Below are 23,413 nucleotides of genomic sequence, written 5' to 3'. Positions count from 1 at the left end.
AATTATAAATATATTATTTGTTAAACATATTTACAGAATACTCAACCTATGTAACTACAATTAAATTAGTTCTGCACGTATTATGATTTCACCACAAATTGATCAACATTATATATATAAAATATAATATGGTTTAATAAGCATTTATAAACTAATTTACATTATACATCTGCAAACATAAAAGTGCATTCATTATTAAATAGAGTTCATTCTCACGTAGTTTTATTTGACATTCTAAAAATAACTGACGTAGTTAACATGACGCTAGCGCATTTGTGGTGTAGCGAGAAATAAATGCTACTAGGAAAACTCCATTACCCGTCATACCTTGCTCTGCGCATGCGTACAACCTTCTCGGCTCTACAGAGTCGGTGAAGTGAGATGCAACACTCCATAGCAACATCAGTACCAGGACGAAGGGTCTTTGACGGACAACCCAGGATAAATATCTTGAGAATATCCGAAACAGGTGCTGCATGTCGACAGCATGGACGACCAGAGGGTAAGTTTTAGAGATGTTATTTTTAAAACCCTTCAGAGGAGGATATCGCGTTCAATCGGGGATTCAATACAGAGACTAAAGACGAAATACGGTTAGCTCGTAGCTTCACTTCCAAATGTCATCCGCTCGTCGTGCCAGCGAAATATTAGTGCACTGTAAAAGAAAAATCTGGAAAAGTGATAATTTAGCATGGATACGGATAACGATGTTTCAAACGCATGCGTGAATATTTCCCCAAGTTAATGAACAACGGCAAGTCCGATCGAGAAACCGCGCCCCGGTTATCCTAAACGCAAAACGTGCAACTTACTTGTTTTCAAGTCTGCACAAAAGACATCTTTCATAAGAGAGGACATGACATTTGTGTAATCGTCAAAGCTGAAAATCAAACACGAGCGAGGACAAATATTGCTGCAGAGTAACCCTAAACCGGCCTGTATTGTTACAAGCCTCTGACTTCAGGGAGGCGCCCCGGACATAAAGCCGCTTCTGCCCGGCTCATTATCAATGACTTAATACAATGCATTTGAATGAAATGCGATATATTTACCATAAGCATGGTGTGAGATAACTTGCAGCAATATCTGACTTCATCTACAGTAATATCTCATTGGCGCATCACGCAGGTATGTGCGTGTCCATCAACGCCCCTGCTCAAAATAGTGGACATGTTGACGTCATTAGGAAAGTATTTTCTGAATGACATCTAACAAAATAAAAACGGTGCCTGTTCTGCATCCCCCAATTCTTTGACTGGAACTTGTTTTGTATTATATTGTGTATTAGTGAATACATGCATTTCTGATGTCACTTACCTGTTTCAGGAGTCACTGAGAAAGATCATCACTACTTTGGCTTTGAAGAATGAGGAAATACAGAATTTCATTTGCTGTCTAAAGCAGAATCTGCAAAACTTAGATGTAAGGAACAGAAATTGTATGCTTTTCTATTTTAAATAAGAAAATAGATTAAATATGAAACTGACTTTGTACTCTATACAGTATGTGGCTGGGCCCTCCACAAAATCAGTAAAAAGCATCAGGAATTCAGTTCAAGGCAATGCAACTTTAAGCGTACATTTGTTCTTATCTTGGTGTCTGAAGGCAAATGCAAACCGGGTGCAGGAGGATCTGGATTCGGAGTTTAGTTCGCTCCATGCCGTCTTGGATGAACTGAAGGAGGGAATGGTCACACGCATCAAACAAGAAAGAGCCAGTCGCACCTATGAGCTACAGGTGAGAGCTCTTTGTGTGTCCACAAGAATGTGGTTTAAACTGGTTTTAATGCATCAAGACATGTGGGATTCCCAGAGGAGTTGTAACAGAGACCTTGGTGTCGAGTTCAGATGGGTTGGGTCTGTTGCTTCTTTGTGTTTCCCATACACAGCAGTTACAGTACTGGTAATTTTTAGGATGAATTGGCAGGAAAAATAGTCACAAAATACGACCATTTAGTCGCAGCATGAAAGTTTGCTTACAGATTGCATTTTTGACCACACTTTAATACAGATCTATGTTAATGTCTACAAAAGTGAACTACAGAATTTAGCGATGAGGTAAAATCAGTACACGGACCATTTCAGTGAGAGCTTATGCGTCTGCGCATGTTAAAAGAAGGATAACACACAATCCCTAAGGATTACAGTGTGTGTGTAATCCAGAGAGGATTTTTGTATACCTGTATGTCTGAGACAAAGCATTCGCAGGCGCATGTGCTTCACCACTAAAAACAACCTGTTTACCTCTGTCACTGAAGTGCCTGTTTATTACAGTATATTCAAAACCAATTTCTCTGTGTTTAGAATAGTATTTACATATTCTTATATGTTGACTTTTAAAGAACCTAAAAAACAGATATTTTTCATGATGAGCAGACTATTTGGTGAATCACATCACAGAAATATTAATATAGTCCGTTGCTTACTCACTTTATTGATTGCATTTTACTATAGTCATTTTTACTTCATGTAATTATACCAACCATTATTTTATTTAAGGTTATTTGCATTTACATTAAGAAATGCTTTAACAATATGACAGCAGTAAACTAGTAGTAAAATGACATGCAAAATTTATGCTTTCAATGCCAAGAGTAATCATTAGAATGCAAAATACAAGACCGCTGATTTTGTATGCTTGTAACGATTCAACTTGATGAGACTTAAGATTCACTTTGTCTACTATGTATGCGAGTAGAGCTGTAATAATCAAATAATACGAGAATATTAAAATAGATTAAAGTCTTGTAGCCTGTTAACTGTCACCCGTTCCGTATACGGGACACCTACGTTTGCGTAAATATTGTGCATGTAAGTTCTAATCGAATCATGACAAACTATATATCATTGGAAAGGTCTAAGACTCTAGAATACAGATTTATTTGGTGCTTTTTAAAATAATTTATGTAGGGAGAGTAATTGGTTCTTTTTTATAAAGAGTGTGCTTAGATTTTTTGTTATCCTTTTGCGGCTCGTATTTTTAAAATAATTTTTTAATCCAAAAAACACATAAACTTTTTTTTATTTATTTTTTACAATAAACCTAACAACATACCTTTAATTTTGTTTTGTGTGTGATTTTTTTGCAATAATCAGCTACTTTCCTTTTTTCAAACAACACCAACCGTAAATCTCTATTCCAAAGAATTCATGAGTTACCACCATTTTATTTCAAACATGCGTTTTCATTTGTAGGCTCAAAAAAGGCTCCGACTGTTAACAGGCTAAAGTAACCTTTTATATGATCTTGTGAATCAAAAATCCTGAAAGATATTTAGGATATAAATAATTCTTGATATTACAATTTTTCTCATCCTTCTTCAAGAATCAACTAAGCGCATGCACCAATGCCCTGGAGAGCTCAGAAGAGCTGCTGGAATTAGCCAATCAGACGCTTTGCTCATCTGAGAATGACAGCTTCATTCAGGTACACCCCATTTGGCATGTTGGCATGTTTACACTCTTACAACAAAATGAATCATGTCTTTAAACTCAATGACATCAGTGTGTACCACAACATTACCTTTGGGGATACATGCTCTAGTGTAATTAATGATTTATTTAATAAGAGGTTTGGCCTCAAACATTTGCTGTGTCAAAGCAATTGTGATGATTATTTCATTATGTGTTTGACATTCTTTGCCACCGCTGTTTCTTTCTCTAACAAAGTGAGAAATTGTGGCAGATGCAGCTGTCTTTTCCTGCTAACACGTGCTGGTATGACCGATGTATTGTTTTATTGTTGAGACTCAACGAGATTCTCTCGCTCCCCATCTCTCTCTCTTTCTCTCTCTCTCTCTCTCTCTCTCGCTCTGTCCCTTCTTCTGTTTTTGTCTGTTCCCTCTGCTGCAGGCGGCCAAAGGCATAAAGGATAGGTACTGTACTACAGATGTTCATACTTAGATTTTTGAGTTCAGCACAGATCTAGAGCTTCTAGAGTCTTTATACACTCATCCCCTCTCCTCCTGGAAAGTGTGCTCATTAGATCATTTGTTCATTTTTAATTTCTTCCCTCCTTAAGCAAAATCCAGTTTTCTGTCATTTCGTGTCATTCCCCGGGTGTGTGTGAGTGTGTGCATGACGGGAATTCTCGTGCCCTCATTTCAGTTTTTTACTAGCCACGTTCCCATTCTCCCATTCTAAGTGTGTGAGAGGTGTTTATTGTCATGTTAATGATGGATCTGTATGTTTGTAGCGTCACTATGGCTCCAGCATTTCGTTTGTCATTAAGAGCAAAGGCCAGTGACAGTATGAATCACATGATGGTGGACTTTACTCAGGAACGAAACATGCTCCGGGCCATCACATTCCTTCCAGGTCAGTAGCACCGATGAGAGACGCTTGGAGCAAAACAAGCCCAGATTTGAATTTTGCTTGCATGTAAATGGTTTTATTAGTGCCAAATTATGCGAAACAGTTTTGACGTCAATGCGAGAGCAAAACGGCTCGTTTTAAAGGTCCAATGTGTCAATTTTTAGGATCTATCGACAGAAATGCAAGATAGCAGACAGAACTATGTTTTAGCGGTGTATAAAGACCTTACATAATGAAGTGCTATGTTTATATTACTTTAGAATGAGCTTTTTGAACTCCATACAGCGTGTGTCCACTTCTATAGTATCCCTAAACAGACAAACAACGAAAAGCAGAAACGTGGCGATATTTTAGTTCTATGTCAGGCGCCGTAGTGCTTCGAAGGGAGGGGAAGGGTAACATAGTTGCATTTCACAACCTCACCACTAGATGCCGCTAAATTCCATACACTGGACCTTTAAAATTTAATGTAAACACGCACCACTTTTCTTAGATTGCTTTAAGAAAATGTTTTTGTAAAAAGTTGATTGAAAAGTACTTTTTATGTTTTTATGTAAACGTTTTCTATTTTTAAGACTTGAGATCGGCTTTGGCTGTTTTTTATGTACAGAAGTATTGTTCAGTGAGCAATCTCTCCATCTCTCTCATCTTCAGTGCCCGCCACGCCAGAGATCCAGTTGGTGGAATGCCAAGTGTTTGATAACACTGTCGCAGTGGTGTGGACCTTACCTGAACATGACTCCAAAATCGACCACTACATCCTTGAATATCGGAGAACCAATCACGAAGGTCCTCCGCGCGCTCGAGAAGACTACCCCTGGATGGTGGTGGAAGGGATAAAAGAAACCGAGTACACGCTCACGGGTGAGTGCTAATGTTTGTGTCTGGGAATTCTCTTTGAGTAGATTTAGGTAAAATGGTAACCATGATGTCATGGCTTGTTTTGCAGGTCTTCGTTTTGACACACGGTACATGACATTTAGGGTGAAGGCATGTAATAAGGCTGTAGCGGGGGAGTTTTCAGAGCCGGTTTCTCTGGAAACACATGGTAAGAGTGTACACATAAGCATACACTCACAAAAGGCAATGAGGCATGACGTTTCTTTCCCTTACTGTGAAAACACAGACTTACAATGGTCACTTCAGCACTATCTTTGCTAAACTGACAGTTAAAGACCTACTCAGAGACAACAGTCACTCAGTGAAAATAGACTTTAGTTAGTACATAAAACAATTGTTGGAGCAGTTGACCACAGAAATCAAACATCACTCAGACATTTTTTGGCTTTGACATATTCACTGTTACAGTTCAAGGACAGATAATGTACGTTTCTGGTAGAATGTCCCACAAGCACGTTTTAATCCTTTTTATTGGTTAGATATTTTTCAAAATCCATTTACGAACATAAAGGGTGACTAATAATAATGATTTATGGCAAAAACATAAAAATTACAAAATATTAAGAGACAAGGTTTCAGAAGAACAGCAGTGATATACAAAATTGATTGAAACATTTTTTACTCTACATTTTTGTCTTCACCTCTTCTTTTCTTTCAGCATTCGTCTTTAAATTGGATGCAGGTTCTTCCCATCAGAACCTGAAGGTGGAGGATCTCAGTGTGGAATGGGACAGTAGCGGTGGAAAGATAGCAGTTCAAGACATCCGGAAAGATAAAAACAGAACCAACTCTCCCATGCATTCTCCTGCCAGGTCAGGTTATTCTCGCACCTCGGATGAATCACCATTGTTAATTGTTTTATAACAGTTATACACTGCCAGTTGTTCTTTACAAAGCAAGTTGTAACAAAGAAAAGCAGAATAATGTGTTGATTATTGCTAACCATGTTAGAGAGAAAACGGTTTGCCAGTCTTACACATGCTTTACTTGTGTACATTTTATAAATTACAATATACACTAATATTTATTTCAAGGCAGTTTATCTAGCTTGTTTGCTCAGTCATGTGACTATATGTCATATACTGTCATGCTCACACCGACTTGTTTTGACCCTCAGGCTAGCTGGAATGTCACCCAAAAGAGCTCCTTCTGCTAGAGTGGGTCGAGACCGCTTTACAGCAGAGTCTTACACTGTTTTGGGTGAGTAAACATGTTACGTAATAGCGAATTACAATTGATGTCATTCATTGAAGAACAACAAAACATTGGTAAAACCTTAAAGCCCAAAAATAAAAATTCTGTCGTCATTTATTCACCTTCATGTCATTCAAAAACTGAATACACCTCTTTCTTCAGTTGAACACAAAAGAAGATATTTTGAGAAATGTCATACAGTGGAACTCAATGGGGACCAGTATTACCAACATTCTTCAAAATATCTTCTTTTGTGTTCTGAATAGTAAAGCCATACAGGATTGACATTAGGGAGAATAAATGATGCAAGTTTTTTGGGAGGGTGAACTATCCCTTTAAGCCACAGTCCAAAACGTTCCCTTCATATCGCCATCTCTAGTTAAGACATAACATTGCAGGATACGTTACTTGCGTATCTTTATGCCAGTTGACGTTAAACTGACATTTTGAATGTCTCCTTTTTCCAGGAGACACTATGATTGATGCGGGGCAACATTACTGGGAGGTGCGCTTCGATAGAGAGAGTAAAACATTCGCAGCAGGGATCGCCTATCGGTCTCTGGGTCGCTTCGACCAGCTGGGGAAAAGCAACGCCTCATGGTGCATCCACCTGAACAACTGGCTTCAACAGAGCCTCACAGCCAAGTACAACAACAAAGCCAGAACGCTAGACTGCCCCATTCCAGATCGCATCGGCATTTACTGCAACTACGAAGAGGGTGAGTTCCTAAAAAAGAATGGGGGAAAGATGGTGTGGTGTTTGCGCGAGAGGTCTTCAAGGTGCTGCTTTCGTTTCTGTACACACAGGCGCATTGTCTTTCTACAACGCTAGAAACAAAACTCTCCTTCATACCTTCAGAACCAAGTTCCAGCAGCCTGTTATACCAGCGTTTATGGTAAGCCGTTTAGCCCTTTGCGTGAATTGAAAATTTCACGTAAACACTCTAAAGCTCTCTGTTGCCCCCTACAGGTGTGGAATGGGAGTTTCTCAGTGCAGACGGGCCTCCAGGTGCCCAGTATTGTGCTGAGCGGACAGAAAAGAAACAGCAACACAAGCAGCTCCAACGCCAGCCTTACCTAGATCTCACCCATCGGCCCTTCACAGACAAATAAACACACTTTAGAACTGTCACGGTTTGCACAGGCTTGGAGAACATTGGTGCAAAAGAAGCCCGCCGTTTCATGCCAGCTCAAGGGGTGATCTGTTTCCAGCTCATCTTGTTACCCTCATACTAGATCCCCGATCCTGATCGTGTGCCTTTCAATGTCCTGAATTAAGACATGAAGGGGTATTCTTTTTAATGCAAAGAGCTTTATTAGCTTGAAATGACGTGTCCATAGAGCCAAAAGTTGCATTTTATCATTAGCAGTGACAGTATTTGTCGATTAAGGCCATATTTTAACACAGCAGAGAGCATGTTGGTGTTAATGTTCGAAATCCGAGCTGCAACTGTATTTACACATTGTCTTTATCAACAGTATATGCCTCCAGTTCTGCTAGGCTTTTTAAACATACACCTAGTATCACAGTAGCACAAATAACCTTAAGCGAATCATAGAGGAAGTTTGATGCCTTTCATAGATTTTTAATTCAGGAGTTTGTTTGTGCACGGGCAATGTGGTTTTGTGTGTGTGTGTTTGTGCGCGTGTGTGTTCTCGATCACCCAGAATGGTACACATGCATTTCAGTGTTCTTAATGCAAATATTTACCAGAGTTGATTTTTTTTGTATGCCTGCTGCAATACTTGTAAATATTACAGAAGCGATTTCTGGTTTTGCCTTTTTTGATTTGATTTGGGTTTCTTTGCATTGCTGTCCTCTTGTTAATATAAACCGCAATGCTGTTAGACATTATAAATATATTTCTGTCAGGAACTGAAGTCGACCTGTACGATCATACATATTACACCAACTGTTACGTCAATAAAACAAATGCCAAGCATATTTGTGTAACACGTCACACAAAAACAAGCACTAACACAAGTTCAGCGATCATGTATTCTTCTTAACATTAGTTTATAAAACAAGCGATTGGTTTACACAGAAAAACATTTACAATTTTATACATAGATAAGAAGACCTGCAACTTTTCTCTTGGAACAATAGACGATATGAAAGATCGACAATAGAGCTCAACAAACAACACTTTGATCTTTATAGGAAATGATTTGTGTATCAGAGCCATTAAAAGAGCTATATAGGCAGGCTATTTGACATTAAGAAGGTCAGAACAGTGTCACTGTCCTTTCACATGCGCTTTACTGTTCATGTGACTGATTTCTGAGCAATCCTTTATCAATAAGTTAATAAGTACAAGAGAAACACATAATTTGTTTGAGTTATGATGACAACACGCACACGACGCAGTGATTTACGGTCAGCGTCTATAAAAGAGTTCAAAGTTCCCGCCAATTCCATCCTGGCCTGCAGATGTGGAAGAAGATCCATCTCTCCTGGTATAGATGTACAATCATAAGTGTCATTGGTTAATATACCAAACGAGTGAGATCATTCCGGAATGGCTTTTCGGTTCTTAAAGAACAGCTTCAGTTCCACTGCCAATGCTGAAATGGGCGAAACCAAAGTGAGTTATTGGTTCCTTGATTCCACAAAGAGGAAATGTTTCTTTATTTTGAGAGCAGACAATAACAGTGACACGCATTAGCACAATAAAATATGTCAACTTGCCTGGAGGTTTAGAACCTTGCTGAGATTTGTTCTCAAACATGTCTGAGACACTTTGGCTTCGGGGACAATGGTTTGGGTAGCCGGGAGGTTTCAAGGCTACTTTTTCACCACCTGCATCAAAGCAGAAAGTAGCTTTATAGTAAATCCAATGATCTGTGTTATTGTGCACGTTGTGTTGGAAGAAGGGGAAGCGGTCACAGTACAGCAATGAGCATATTGAACCATATGCAGTGTAGAAAATGTACTTAAACAAATGCTTTTATGAAAAAAGAGACTAAAGACAATTCCAGATCAAACCAGCAATAGTTTGAAAAAGTCTCCTTATTTATTATTTTTGATCAAATACGGCCAGATAACGTTAATGTGAACTCACCTGCGCTCAGAAGTGAGGGCATAGAATTCTGATGAGGCAGTCGCACTGTGAAAACAAAATAGTATAATGCGCTAACAGCATCTGTGAACAATTTAAAATAGTCTTATAATAAATCCGGACCGGAGATGGTTTCGGACAGGCTGAGATTTTTACCTGGTTGACGTGGCACTACAGGAGGTCCAGTACAAGTAAAATCTCCTTCATCCTCACTAAACTCACACGGCGAACCTGAATAACAAAATCAATCAATCAAACCAAAGCCATAGGAGACGAGAACTGTTAACCCTGAGATGATTGAAGAATTTGATTCACATTTACCTGGTTCATTGAGGTAGATGCTTTCCGATGTGTCTACATCAGGTATTTGATCCCTCTTGACTAAACATGCAATAATACAGTTACAGTTCAAATGTCTTGTTTTGTTTTTTCATCTATTAAGACTACATACTCACTAACTAGTGTGGTGTTCAATGGTGATATATTACCTGGTTTGGGGGGTGGTGCCGGTGGAGAAGGCAAAGGGCCTTTGGTGGCCTGACAGACACTTGTCTCAAAAGTCTCCTCGTTGGCTTCATCATATGTGAAAAACATGAAAAAACACATTAGACATCAAAACTTTGTAGTAAAAGTTGAAAGAATATGTTTTTAATCAGTTATTTAAATAGCAAAGATTTATGAATCAGATTAACAAAAACAAGCAACTAATCTTCAGAGCACTGTATTTTTTATAGTAGATATGTCACACATATTTTCCATTAGTACAGCTTTAAAAACAAACATGTGACAAAAACATACGACCAAAACTTTATCCTCATTCGTAGTCTTGCAAATATGTTACCAGTCTGCATGACTGACATTTTTTGCCTATTCATTAAACGCTAAACTGACATAAAGGATCCCTGTAAGGTTATTCAGCGGTTCTATATAGCATAAGAATCTATGACGAACCACCAAAATATGGTTCTTATAAGCACTTAAAGGAGTTCCCCTATGATTATGTGCCAAGAACCACTTTTAGTGCTATATTGCACTACTTTTGTTTAGAGCGTATCAGGTGCTATTTTCATTTTCAGTTTCATTAAGATGTTGATCCTCCGCCAGTAATCTTCATGGTGTTGTTATTTCACTTACAAAAAAGCAAGTAAAATTGTATAATTGATAGTAAGTTTTGTCTTTCCTAACAGATAAACACTGAACACACTATGATTCAGCAAAAAAATGTGGTCTAAAGGGTCATTCCAAGATATAATACCTGCTTTCGAGGGTGGTGCTGGTGGAGAACCCAGATGGCTGTTTGGGACATCATGGACAGTTAGTTCACCATTCTCTTCATTGGCTTTAAAATACTCTGATAGACAAAAAAACACATTTGAGACCACCAAAGTTATATGCTGTTATGTAGCACACAATTTAGCTCAGAGCTTAGTTCTAAAAAGACAAAACAAACAAAACAAAAACTCCTGAGACTTGTGTTGACGTTAAAATGACTTCTTTGAGTTTTTAAATACGCATAGATTTATGAATTGAATTAACTTTTGAAATTTTAAAAAAATATATATAATTTTATTAAGAACCAAAAAAATATTTTTCTATTTTTAATATTCTCATGTACTGATGTACTGATGGCGGAATTTTCCTGTAAACCCATGTCTATATTTTCCAGCAGCAAATCAGCTTCTAGAATCATGTGAATGAAACAATTTCAAATAAAATTTGTTTTATAACATCAGTACATCATTATACATTACCAGCAGGTATATCTGCATGACTGACATATTTACGTAAATCAACCAGAGCCACGGACATTTGACTTTTCATTCAAATTTTCCTATATACTAGTCCTTTTTGTGTTGTTATTTTATTTGCCATAAGAGTTCTTTCACAAAATAACGATTAAAATGGTCTTACTGATAGTCTCTTCATAGTGATCCTCCATCAAGAAACGTTTAAAAACACCATTGGTCTTCTTCTCCATGCAGTTTATAACGTCATGCAAAGTGCTACAGGGTATCTGTGTGTTTACAGACAATAAATATTAAATACAACATTTTCAAATTGGCTACATCAGTGTACACAAGTAACAGGACAATATTTGATTGTGATGAAAAGCTAGGAATACTGTATGTTTGCTTCATGCACTTGTTATTATTTTCTTTAGTTCAACTATTTTGCCTTTTAAGTGGTTAAGCTAAAGTGGTCTTCCACTGGGGTAAGTGCTGGGCATCAAAACACTTGGGATGACCCTAATGCCTCCAGATCTTGTTTTCTGAGAAAGGTTTGTTGTGTAACTATTGTAACCCAGTTAATTTCTTATCAGAACTTCCTTATTGCTTGCACAACAAGCACACACCTGTAAAAAAAATCTTTGAAATATACACCTACTTTTTCAGATGGGCGGCTGACCCAAGCTTGAACTATTTTTTATCCAAGTTTATCTTATATCCCAAAATTGTATTTACCTTTTAGAATAATAGTCAAGTCAAGTTTATATATATATAGGGGCTTTTACAATGTTGCATTATTTAAAAGCAGCTTTACATGAAAAGGCAACAAAAAAGGGAGAGGACCATACTAACAAAAGCAACGTAAATGGAATTTGTAAATTCATCTAATATCAGCAGTCTCCCGATGAGCATGCAAACACGGCAACAGTGTCAAGGAACCAAAACTCCAATGATGAATAGCCGGGAGTGCCAGTTCTCCTCTAACACATTAAAGTCAGTAAACTAAGTTTAATTATAAACTCATCAAAATTACAGAGTAACACAAATGTAGTCATGAAAATAATGCTGTACCTAAAAAACAGAATCTTTCAAGACCGTGCTATAAATAGTGGTGGTTTATAATTTGGATACTTACAGGAATCTCAATATCTATTGAGAATCCTCCTTCAGGCCTCCGAGACACACGATAATGTTTGAACACCGATCTGTTGGGCACAACATAACGTGTTAAAAAACACTTCATATAACATCAAACATTTCCTTGAAAACGCTGACTACAATGTAACATGTCTTCTTGAGCAAAGTTCAAGGTTCACTGCGGTTATTTTCCCATCTGTGCACCAAGTTATCTTCGCAACAGTTTTGCAAAATAGACCCACAACATGGAGTAGATATGAATGTTCTACCCGTTGACATCTTCTCGGGTGGTTATGGCAAAAGATGCCCCCTCTTTGCTGGGTCTCAGCAGTAGATTCCCCCGTTCAGGGTTCTTTTCCAGTCTGAGTTCCGCTTCCGTCCGAGAAACATTATAATAACACCTGGAAAAACACAATCATGAGCTTTCATTCATCAAACAAAAAATGAAAAGAACAAAAGCGTAATGTTTTGTTCTGAAGGGTGTGATGGACACTTACGCAGGCATTTCTGAAATGACAGGTAAATAGAGGTGACAATCGGGCGATGAATAAGATGCGAGTCTTATTTTCTCTTTCTTGATTACTTCTTTCATCATGTGAATCTGACCAGGAAGAAGGTTCAGAGATGCAGGGAGTGACAGCTAAGGGACAGAAACACTGTTATTTTTAAGGTTTGGTAACCTAGAACCCGACAAATTTCGACAAAAGACACTCTTTCTGTCCTTTTAAAGCTTTAAGTTCCAGTGAACCGTTATCTAGGAATGAGAAATTTCTTCACAAATGTTTTTTATAACACAATAAAATCATATCATGAAGGTTAAATGCCTTCAGTAAGTTTACACAAGATACAAGAATTTCGTTTCATGATATCCCCACACAAAGAATTTGCGAATATTGATGTGACATCTATTAAAATGCTTTTAAAAATAAATTTACTATAAGTTTACAATTTTATGGTTAAAAAAACATCACATTTTTACAGCTGTTTATTTCAGGTTTTTAGTGTAAACATTCTGTAATACGTTTCTCAACTGACCTTAGCAACTGATAGCATGAAGCCTTTCCACAGCTCTCGAGCTTCAAGAGAAGGAGCCTGAATATCCGAAAATAAAGGACAAGATAAATCATATTGTTTTACTTTATAATCCGGTGTAAATAACTGTAGATAGCTGTAAGGCTTTGAGAGGTCGGAAGAACACTCACAATCATTTTGATATCGTCATTTTTCATGTGCAGAGTGAATCGAGCTGAATCCAGCTTACGGTCACGACAGCCATCATCAGACACAGAGAGGAGATCTGACAGATCAAGCTTTTCTATATACTGCATTCACACACATACATAAATAATGTTAATTTATATATCTGCATTGTAATAATCTGATCATCATCATTCAAAGGTTAAGGGTTTAGACATTTACCCACCCTAGAATGAGCAAAACTGTACTCTTTATTTTCTAAGCAGCTTCTTGAAGTGTACATTAACAGTAAATGCATTTTAAACAATATTGAATGGCTTTCTATGCTGGGTTCTTAGTGGCTGATTTTATTATAAACACAACTAAATACAAACATATATTTACAATTGTAGTATATACAGTGTATACAATTAACAAAGGCCTACGAGCTTGTATGAAGGCCTATGAACATGTATTTAATCACAATGAAAGCAAATATGCACATACAAAAACAGACACACTTTCAAATGTCTTCTAGCAGTTTTATCCTAAAATTCAGAGAGGAAAAACACTTACAACACTGTCTTTGGTACTATTGAAGAAAAACAGTGATTTTCCACATAAACTGGTCCAGAGTTTACGTCCCACCTGTGCCAAAAAAAAAGAATAAAAGCTCATTAAAAAATAATCAAGGAAATGTAAACACCGCAAAATCAGTATGCCCGTCATTGTTGACATGCATTTTTATAAAACATTTCGTGGAACAACTAAACCAGTTTGAAAGGAATTAAGGAAACAATGTTACATTCTTCCCATCACAAAGATCACCTCAGAAAATATGCTTGTTAGATGTTATCCATTGTCAACATGCCTGCATGCAAAGAGTTAAATTAATTTAAATGACATGTACCTGATTTTTCTCCTAAACCTTAACCTCAGAGCTTTTAAATTGGTCTACTAAAGCCTAATTCAAAGCTGATTTGAAGTCTTATTCATAACCTAACAAACCAAAAATAAAAATATTAACACAACTAAAGATAATAGAAGTAATTTGTAAAACGAAAGAAAATAATCGAAATATCAATCTTAAATAAAAAACAGTTTTTGTTGACATTAAAACAAACACCTGTGCACACTCATTTGGCACCCATATAACATGCCTTTTTTAATCTCTTCTAATGACCATTTCTCGGCTCTTACATGCTTACGTTAAAGATTAGCCCTATAAGTATTACAATAAACTTGTGTACCTTGCGCCATGTGACCCTTACAACCCAGATGATCTGATTACAGCTTACAGTAAAGTGAACAATAACCAACAATTATGGGAATAGGCATAGGCTTTTATGAATTCAGCAGCTGAAAGACATCTAAACCCAAGTTATTCCTTTAATGCAAACAAGTTTAGAACTTTAAAGTTCTTAGATATTCAAATTAGGCGAAATACGTCATGCATTTGTATATCACGTCATATTTCATGAACCCTTTTGACTGGCAATATCCTGTACGACATTTAACCAGATAAATCGACCCTTATAGGAAGACTAACCTAGCTAAATGCAATAAAATAAAATTACTACAATTAATATAACTAAACTACAGTTATTGTGGCGAGACCGTAATAAATGTATGGTTAACATAGTTAAACCGTGGTTAATTTACGTAAATGATTTATTGCTAACAAAATACGAGTGTTCCCTATACTTTATAAATACGAATGCAAAAATAACCTCCCCCGTTTATCATGTTCCAGTACCCTAATACATTGGTGCATTGTTTGGATTCGGGGACGTGTAACATAATAAACAAATGAATAACCATGAACGCGCGCGCACCTTTGCGCAAAAGCGCACGCACTCATGTTCACTCACCTTATCCTTTATAGACTTCTTTTCCAGAAAGCCTTCGTGGTAGCATTGTGGCAGTTGAGATCTAACGCGTGGAGTGCGCTTTGGCGTTGCCATTAGTACAAAATGTATTCCCAAGAACTAGGTAACGATGTATTTAAATCCAGCAAAATTCTACAACGACTTTAAATCAAGAGGACTTACTGTCATAACTTCTCTTTGAAATGTCTTACATGGCGGAAAACACGCGCTGCTAAGACATGAATATAAAAGACTCGAACTAGACGAACTGTAACTCCTGCGGTCAAATGTCTACTTCTGCTTCTGCTGGCTTCCCCCTCACACCTGCATTCAGGTTAATGCGCTCTGCCGGAGACCCGCCCATTCCCAATAAGATTGGTACTGGCGCAAACAAACTCACGCACGCACAGAAACTACACGCAACCACAAATGGGGAAATTCGAGGTTTTAAAATAGCACCAGTTCCCAACTTCCGGAATGTCATCTTTTGAAAAGAAATGAATAAACGCCTTTCACTGGTAGAGCAAATCAGTAAGTTTAGTAAGCAGACGGATTACGGGATTTTGCAAACTGTACTATATACCCACTCATATACTGTACAACAACAGGTCACAAGTTGGCACTTTAGATTGCCATAATCATAACACATAATTATACTAGGCCTATATAATTTGACATTTTTGCATTTGCACTCTATGGTTGAGAGGTCAGTCACTGTAAGTAATTTATAACTCAAAATAATATTGAATATGGTTGTTGTAAGACAGCTGGCGAAGTAATCAACACAAGGTGTAGTTGCGGAGTTGCTACATACAACAACAGAAACTTTGGGGGATGTATCATGATGCAATGAAACCCACATTCCTTGCTAGATCCTGAGGAAAGATATCCTGCCCTCTCCCCGGGGCTTGCTGATACTTAGGATCTGAACCCCCTCTTCCCTTCCCTTTCATCTCTTCAGACACTGACCACTGGGAATGTGCTTACACATTTAATGCTGTGTTTATCATTTATTGTCATGTTGTGAAGACTTGAACATCATGTTCGGTATCATTTTAATAGTGCGATGGGTGAAAGGGTTGAATTTATTTAGGACATAAACTGGACTCCTCTTCTCAGGGAATCTTTTTTAACAGATTGAGATCCTATTTGATGCTCACTTCATTCACGAGAAACCAAACAAATTGAGTTTCCTTTGTTTGTATCATCTGGGTATTCACTCAGCAGTCCCGACTGTTCGTTGTAGTCTCATAATGTCTGATTTAGTAGCTGAACCAAACCTGACAGTTATGGATGAGCATAAGACATACTCGATGATGGCAGAGTAGAACTGTGTGAACTGGCTTTTTTTAGCGACGGAGTCTATGTGAGTGTCCCACTTCAGGTCCTGAGAGATGGTAGTGCCCAGGAACCTGAATGACAACCACAGTGTTGTTCATGATGGTGAGAGATGGTAGTGCAGGGGGGGTTCACGATCATCTCCACTGTTTTTAGCCCCAGGTTGTTGTAAATTGCACCAGACAGCTAGCTCTGTAACTTCCTGTATGTAGACAGACCCGTCTCCACTGTGGATGAGGCCGATGATGGTAGTGTCATCATCAGGAGTTTGACAGAGGAGTCTTTTTCAGTTCAATCGTTTGCATACATGGAGAAGAGCAGTGGGGAGAGCACGCATCCCTGAGGTGCTGATTGTGAGAGTCCCGGATGTGAGTTTGCAGCTTCACTAGATGCTACCTGTCTGTTAGGAAGTTAGTGATCTATTGACAGTTTGGAGTGGGGACGGAGAGTTGGGTCAGTTTGTCAATGACCCACGCCATTGGATTCCGACTTTGGGCCGATGGGTGGCTCTTTCCACTGTCTACGAGGGGGGGCGTTGAAGTCAAATCGATCCACTGGCCTGAAGACTTATACATAATTGCTTTGTTGTGTAAACAAGTATATTAAGAAATTAAATTTGTATCATTGCTGTGGACGGAAATTGTTCTAAAATGTATTCATGTAAATTAGGGGTGTGGACTTCCTCCTATAAATTCATTTGTTTTTTTGAGGGATTTTATGTTATCTGATGGAGTTTGTGACAGTTTTGTGATCTTTGTCATATTTCACTCACGTGTAACAGTTCTCAAAAACATTTTCAGGCATATGACAAAAGTTAGTCTCAAGACGCCACCTAGGGGTCAGCGCGCATCATTCATTACCGTAATTCTCATACTGCACACGCATATTCCCAAGAATCTGTCCGAGTCCCAGCTGAATGTTCATTTGACCGCGATTTGAAACTGTCATAAATATAGAAGATTACAAACAATATGAGCCATTTTTGCTGGCAGTATTTCGCGCGTACGTTCCGTCCGACGTAAGAACGCACAACAAATCCATCCCCGTGCTGGAAAGACTATCGCCACAGACACCGTTAATTTATAAGGGCAGTAAATGACAAGGACGGGTAGGAGGGAGAAAAGGGGAGGGGAATTGACATTAAAGAAACACCACACAAGGAAACTACACCGCAGACATGCACACGCCTTCATTTTATTGTTTTGAATAACATCCTGGTGGGGAGTGCGCGCACAAAAGTGTTACATTGTATATGTCGCAGAACTGAAGTGGCCGAAAGAAAAACATCAAAGGGTTTGCCGACGATTACCGCGAAATGGGTGAGAATAAAAAAAATAATATTTTTAATAAGCGAGGGAATTAATAATTGCTAGGCCGCGGTGATGGCGAGAACAAAACACTGGAGCGATGAAGCGTTTCGATACACGTATCACAGCGGTTTGGCTTAAACGTTAGGCAATAAAACGCAGATGGCACAGACAGACACTGCTTTCCATCTGTGCGCTGTCGCTGTGTTGTCCCATATATATATTTTTGGTCCTACAATAATACCAGTTTGCCCCCACATGATGCTCCACTGTCCTGACTTTTCTCCTGTTAAGATTTTTTTTAATAGCCTGCAGAAGTTTGTGGGAAAACGCTGTTTTAACTTGGTGTACTGTAACGGGACTCGAGTCTTGATGTTAAGATAGTAACATGTATCAAGATATTAAATCGATTTTTCATTCAGTCATTCTTGGACATTTTTTGTTGAAAAGAATTAATTTCTGTCTATCTAGATACATCTCATACGGATCGTCTTTGTGTCCCTGACAGAAATCCCTCCACCTCATTTGCATGCACCAAGCAATTCACTCTGCCTGATAAAGGCATGTTAATGTATTCTGCCCTGCAACGTATTCATTATTTCTGTCTGATTGTCTTCAGGCTCAGAGCCACCGTCATCCCCTCAGGTGGTCGAGGAGGGAGCCGATGAAGACGATGAGGAGTTGAGTGGGACGGAAGATGCAGACCTGAAGGCATCATCTGGAAGAGGTTCCCTCTTGACCCGAAGGGGCATCACACTAAGGGTTCTTTTAAAGGATGGTCTGGTGGAACCCGGAGATGGCGCTCTCACCATACACTACCTGGTACCGTCCAGCAATTTTCATATTTGTTTTTGCGTCTGTGCTCAAAATGCCTTGTTAAAATTGCGATGAGATAAAATGGCATTCGGACAATGTATTTTTATGCACTCCGACGCAGGGTAAGAAGTTTGTTGGAGATCTATTAAACGATGGGAAGATCCGTTGGGTGGAGACGGGGCAGATTTTTAACTCCCCAAGTGCTTGGGCCACACACTGTAAGCGACTGGTCAACCCGGCTAAGAAGTCTGGATGCGGCTGGGCCTCGGTGCGGTACCGGGGACAGAAACTGGTCCAGTACAAAACCACCTGGCTTCACAAATACCAGCCCAGTGCTGACATGGTGAGCAACAGATGACCTATAAATGAATACTGAACAAGAATTTTAAAGGATGTTAAAGGGACAGTTCACCCAAAAGTAAAAATGCTGTCATGAATTACTCACCCTCAAGTTGTTCCAAACCTGTATTCATTTCTTTAGGTGAACACAGAAAGATATTTGGGTGAATGCTTGTAACCAAACAGTTCTTGGATCCCATTGATTACCATAGTAGGAAAAATGACAATGGTAGTCTAAAGTGCCCCAGAACTGTTTGCTTACATTTTTCAAAATCTCTATTTATTGTTTTTAACAGGATAAAGTAATTTTTCCTACAATGGTAGTCAATGGGGTCCAATAACTGTTTGGTTATTAGCATTCTTCCAAATATCTTTCTCTGTCTTCATCAGAACAAACACATTTATTATACAGATTTTGAACAAGTCGGAGGTGATTTTTGGGTGAACTATCCCTTTAAATGGGATGGTTTAGACATTTTTGCCAAATTGTTGTTACAGCTGGCATTCTGTGTAAGATTTGTTTTGTTTGCTACAGAGCCTGATAAGCGAAGGAGAGGATGATGAGATAGGCGATGAAGATGAGGAAGAGGGGAAGACAGCTTTGCCAACAGAGGACAAGATAAAAAAGTCCAAACCCGAGCTTCATGGTATGACACAAACATTCACAACTACATTGATTCCTAATTTCAGAACTAGACACGTTATCCTATTTTACCCGTTTATGGCTCTGCTTTATAATGTTTGTATCTTTTCTTCCAGACATTGGTCTGATGCAGAGGAGAGACAGAGAGAGAATTCCAGTCAGGTATTGCACTCTTGGCACCAGAGATGCTGCAAGGTAATTCCCATGATAATAAAACAGCGTATTTAAACAACTCTGGGGTGTAACATTTTTGTTCGAAATCAAGTAGTTTATTGTAATGGTCTGACAGTTTAACACGGCAGTTATGATGACATTTACTGCAACTCAATTTACCAGCCTGATGCTCTAAAGCCTCCTGTTTAGGTCCAATAAAAATTTATTTTGTGCTAATTTTGCAAAGCACTGTACACTCTGAAAAACACAGGGATGTTTTAACCCGCGGTTTGGTTTCATATGGACAAACCCAAATAAACTTAGCTTGGTTTAAATTAACTTGTGTCCATATTTGACCCAGCCATGGGTCGTAACAACCAAAGCATTTTTAGACTGCGTAGTAATATATAAAATAATGTTGATTTGCGTGTTCCGGTGCTTACAAATTTATTTTTTACCATCATGTCTTCTCAGGGATCCTCACACGCTCGTTGAGCTTTCTGCCTTTTCTGCGATCAACCGCTTCCAGCCTTTTAATGTAGCTGTTTCTAGCAACGTCTTGCTGCTAATGGTATGAAATAAAATTAAAGGGATAGTTCCCCCAAAACTGGAAAATTCTTTCATCATCTACGAACCTTTCGTGTCATTTCAAACATGCATGACTCTGTATTCTGCACAACACAAAATATATTTTGAAGAACGCTAGTAACAGAACAACACTTAGCACAGTTGACTTCCATTCGAAACCACTGAGCCATTTCTCAAAATATCTTCTTTAGTGTTCCACAAAGACTCTCATACAGGTTTTTTAACAACACAAGGATAAATAATTGATGGCAAAATTCATATTATTGGGACAACTATCCCATCAAGAGTACGATCAATATTAACGATTTAAAAATGACATTCTGGGTGTCTAACTGAGATAACCACAAAGCCAATATAACCTTTACTTACCTCCACTCAGGATTTCCACTGTCACCTGACCACAAGTGAGGTGGTAGGGTACTTAGGAGGCCGATGGGACACTAACACACAGCGTAAGCGTGATATTTTCTGTAATGTTCCAATCAGAGGTTCGAAACGCACAAAATGTCCATTATATGTTCATAATTGTGTTTCACGCAGTGCTGACTGTCTTACGGGCATTCCCTTGCCGCACACGGTTAGCTGATAAAGACGCTGCCCCGGCTATCGAAGAAGAGGTTAGTCTATCCTTGTTCCTTACTATTTTGGTGCATTCTTTGTTGTTAATTCAAAAACTACAAACTTTATCGTAGATTTGTCAAAATCTCTTCATGAGGGGATTGTCATTGGTTGGATGGTATCACAGTCACCCACGAGGCCCCGCCCTTCCTTCACTGCAGGACATTGATTCGCAGATGGATCACCAGTTACGCCTACAAGGGAGCAGTAATGGCTTTCAGCCCTGTCTGGGGATTATCTGTGGTGCGTAATGGAGGATCATGGATGGTCACTGGACAAGCTGTCATTTATTGACCGATCTTTGTTAGTTAGACATGTGTTCCTCTTCCCTATAGGACCATATTACCATGGCAACCAGGGTGTGGCCTCCACCATCACGCCATTCTGGGTGGTACCACCTCCAGAGGTAAGAGACGGGAATAGTTTAACCAAAATAAAAGTTCTGTCATTTACTCACCCTCATGTTGTTATAAACCTGTAGGTTTTGTTTCTTGTGGAGCACAAAAAGAGATGTTGGACATAATGCTAAATGGTTCCCCTTAATTTTTATAAAAAAGTAAGTCACCGTTAGGGTGAGTTAACGGTGATAATAATTATAATGTTGCTGAAAGAATTTATGTTTTTACAAGAGGAACGTGTGGCTTACTCTTTATTGTCTTTCTCTACCTAGCAACGGCCCAATGATTATGGAATCCCAGTGGCTGTAGAGGTCACGTACGTGCAAGACAACTTCCTGACTACAGACGTCCTGAATGAGATGGTATGAAAAGAACTGCCATGGTATATTGCAAGCTTCTCAACAGTTCCATGCCTCTGGAATAGTCGTTTTAAGGGAATAGTTAACCCCCCCAAAAAAATCTGTTTTTATTTATTTATTTCATTTATTCAAGAAACATATTTGGAAGAATGCTTGTTATCGAACAGTTCTTGGCCACCATCGACTACCATAGTAGGAAAGATTGCTTTGTAAATTTCTTTATTCTGTTGAACACAAAAGAAGATATTTTGAAGAATGTACGAAAGAAAACAGTTCTGGGCATAGTTTCCTATTATGGTAGTCAATGGTGGCCAAGAACTGTTTGGTTACAAGCATTCTTCCAAATATCTTTCTCTTTTTTCATCCGAACACATCAATTTACACAGATTTGGAACAACTCGGGGGTGAATAAATGTGGACAGAATTTTGGGTGAACTGACCCTTTAAGCACGTCCTTTTGGAACAAATAAATTAGATTATTAAATAGATGTCTTGAGGCTAATACGCGTCTTACTTTCCTTGTGTAGATGCTATTGGTGGAGTTTTATAAGTCAGCTCCAGACCTGGTGCACTTCAGTCAGATGTGGAGTCCTAATACCTCAATACTGGACAAAATTAAGGTCAGATGTAGTTTATTTCCTGTACACACACGCACGCACGCACACATACACGACTAAAACACGTGACTAAAACACACACGACAAAACTAAAACACACGCACACACACCCGACTAAAACACTCAACACGACTAACGAACTCACACACAACTAACACACACACGACTAACACACACACACACAACTAACACACAAACAACTATCGTGATTCAATAATACAAGTTACATGAAATTTCATTTGTACCCCAAAACGCTTTTATATGTTCTCATCCTCAGGCTTCGCTGAGTGGCCATGCACCCAAAGACCAGGCGTACGCTCAGATCCTGGAGCATGTGTACAACCAACTGCGCAACACACGGTGACTTGAGCAGTTTCTGTTACAACCAACTGCGCAACACTCAGTGACTTGAGCAGTTTCTGTTAGTTTGTGTGTCAAACTGTTTGGTTTCTCAGTCACTGCTGACTCTGGACCTCCCGCCCTGTGCATTACCGTCTGTGCACTGTTATACTGTATATGAAATGCCTTTGTGATGGATATATCACATATGCTTCCGTCAAAACTGTTGCCTTTAGGACTGTTAGGTCTGTATCACTGGCTATGGTTTCTGAGGTTCTGCAATATCTGTGCTGTGAAGTTGTCTTCCTCTGTGGTAGAAAAGTCTGGTAGTTAGGATAGACAGGTAAATAAGTTCTCTCTCTACTGTTATACTGGTACTAATCTGTTTGTTTGTGGTTAGATTTGTGCCATGTTGACTCCCTAATTCGGGAACAATGCCTTTTACCTGCTGAATACCTGAAATATACACTGGAACAAATGAAAGACATCAGTCGATTTGCTTCTGATTTAAAACCGCTAACGTC

At 38.7% G+C, this 23,413-nt stretch overlaps 3 protein-coding genes across 4 annotated transcripts; 2 read left to right on the top strand and 1 right to left on the bottom strand.

Moving 5' to 3' along the window:
- Positions 1 to 341: 341 nt before the first annotated feature.
- fsd1 (fibronectin type III and SPRY domain containing 1) lies at positions 342 to 8,350 on the top strand. Its single transcript, XM_056729536.1, has 13 exons — positions 342 to 502; positions 1,327 to 1,422; positions 1,606 to 1,737; positions 3,325 to 3,426; positions 3,852 to 3,874; positions 4,195 to 4,316; positions 4,968 to 5,177; positions 5,263 to 5,361; positions 5,872 to 6,025; positions 6,331 to 6,413; positions 6,875 to 7,126; positions 7,215 to 7,303; positions 7,378 to 8,350. Exons 1-13 carry the CDS (start codon positions 488 to 490, stop codon positions 7,486 to 7,488), a joined length of 1,488 nt encoding a protein of 495 aa, XP_056585514.1. The 5' UTR covers positions 342 to 487; the 3' UTR covers positions 7,489 to 8,350.
- A 38-nt stretch (positions 8,351 to 8,388) lies between these two features.
- Positions 8,389 to 15,786, bottom strand: stap2b (signal transducing adaptor family member 2b). Its single transcript, XM_056729537.1, has 15 exons — positions 15,378 to 15,786; positions 14,083 to 14,154; positions 13,533 to 13,652; positions 13,366 to 13,422; positions 12,828 to 12,970; positions 12,600 to 12,731; positions 12,329 to 12,398; positions 11,378 to 11,480; positions 10,722 to 10,817; positions 9,955 to 10,038; positions 9,788 to 9,847; positions 9,623 to 9,697; positions 9,470 to 9,514; positions 9,097 to 9,207; positions 8,389 to 8,972 (listed from the first exon to the last, which is right to left on the bottom strand). The coding sequence occupies exons 1-15, from the start codon at positions 15,468 to 15,470 to the stop codon at positions 8,917 to 8,919; spliced, it is 1,317 nt and encodes a 438-aa protein (XP_056585515.1). The 5' UTR covers positions 15,471 to 15,786; the 3' UTR covers positions 8,389 to 8,916.
- A 1,832-nt stretch (positions 15,787 to 17,618) lies between these two features.
- mpnd (MPN domain containing) lies at positions 17,619 to 23,372 on the top strand. Of its 2 annotated transcripts, XM_056772935.1 has the most exons (13): positions 17,622 to 18,031; positions 18,639 to 18,841; positions 18,957 to 19,178; positions 19,710 to 19,821; positions 19,934 to 20,012; positions 20,445 to 20,541; positions 20,938 to 21,010; positions 21,099 to 21,175; positions 21,251 to 21,419; positions 21,512 to 21,582; positions 21,847 to 21,936; positions 22,461 to 22,553; positions 22,828 to 23,372. In XM_056772935.1, exons 1-13 carry the CDS (start codon positions 18,028 to 18,030, stop codon positions 22,912 to 22,914), a joined length of 1,377 nt encoding a protein of 458 aa, XP_056628913.1. In that variant the 5' UTR covers positions 17,622 to 18,027; the 3' UTR covers positions 22,915 to 23,372. The 2 variants fall into 2 exon arrangements, with proteins under 2 accessions (XP_056628914.1, XP_056628913.1); XM_056772936.1 differs by lacking the exons at positions 22,461 to 22,553; positions 22,828 to 23,372 and adding an exon at positions 21,658 to 21,732 and having other exon boundaries at positions 17,619 to 18,031.
- Positions 23,373 to 23,413: the final 41 nt, after the last annotated feature.

Source organism: Triplophysa dalaica, chromosome 18, assembly GCF_015846415.1.
Source record: "Triplophysa dalaica isolate WHDGS20190420 chromosome 18, ASM1584641v1, whole genome shotgun sequence".
Classification (NCBI taxonomy): Eukaryota; Metazoa; Chordata; class Actinopteri; order Cypriniformes; family Nemacheilidae; genus Triplophysa; species Triplophysa dalaica.
Note: the sequence above shows the minus strand (reverse complement) of the source record. Positions and strands in the feature narration are given on the sequence as shown.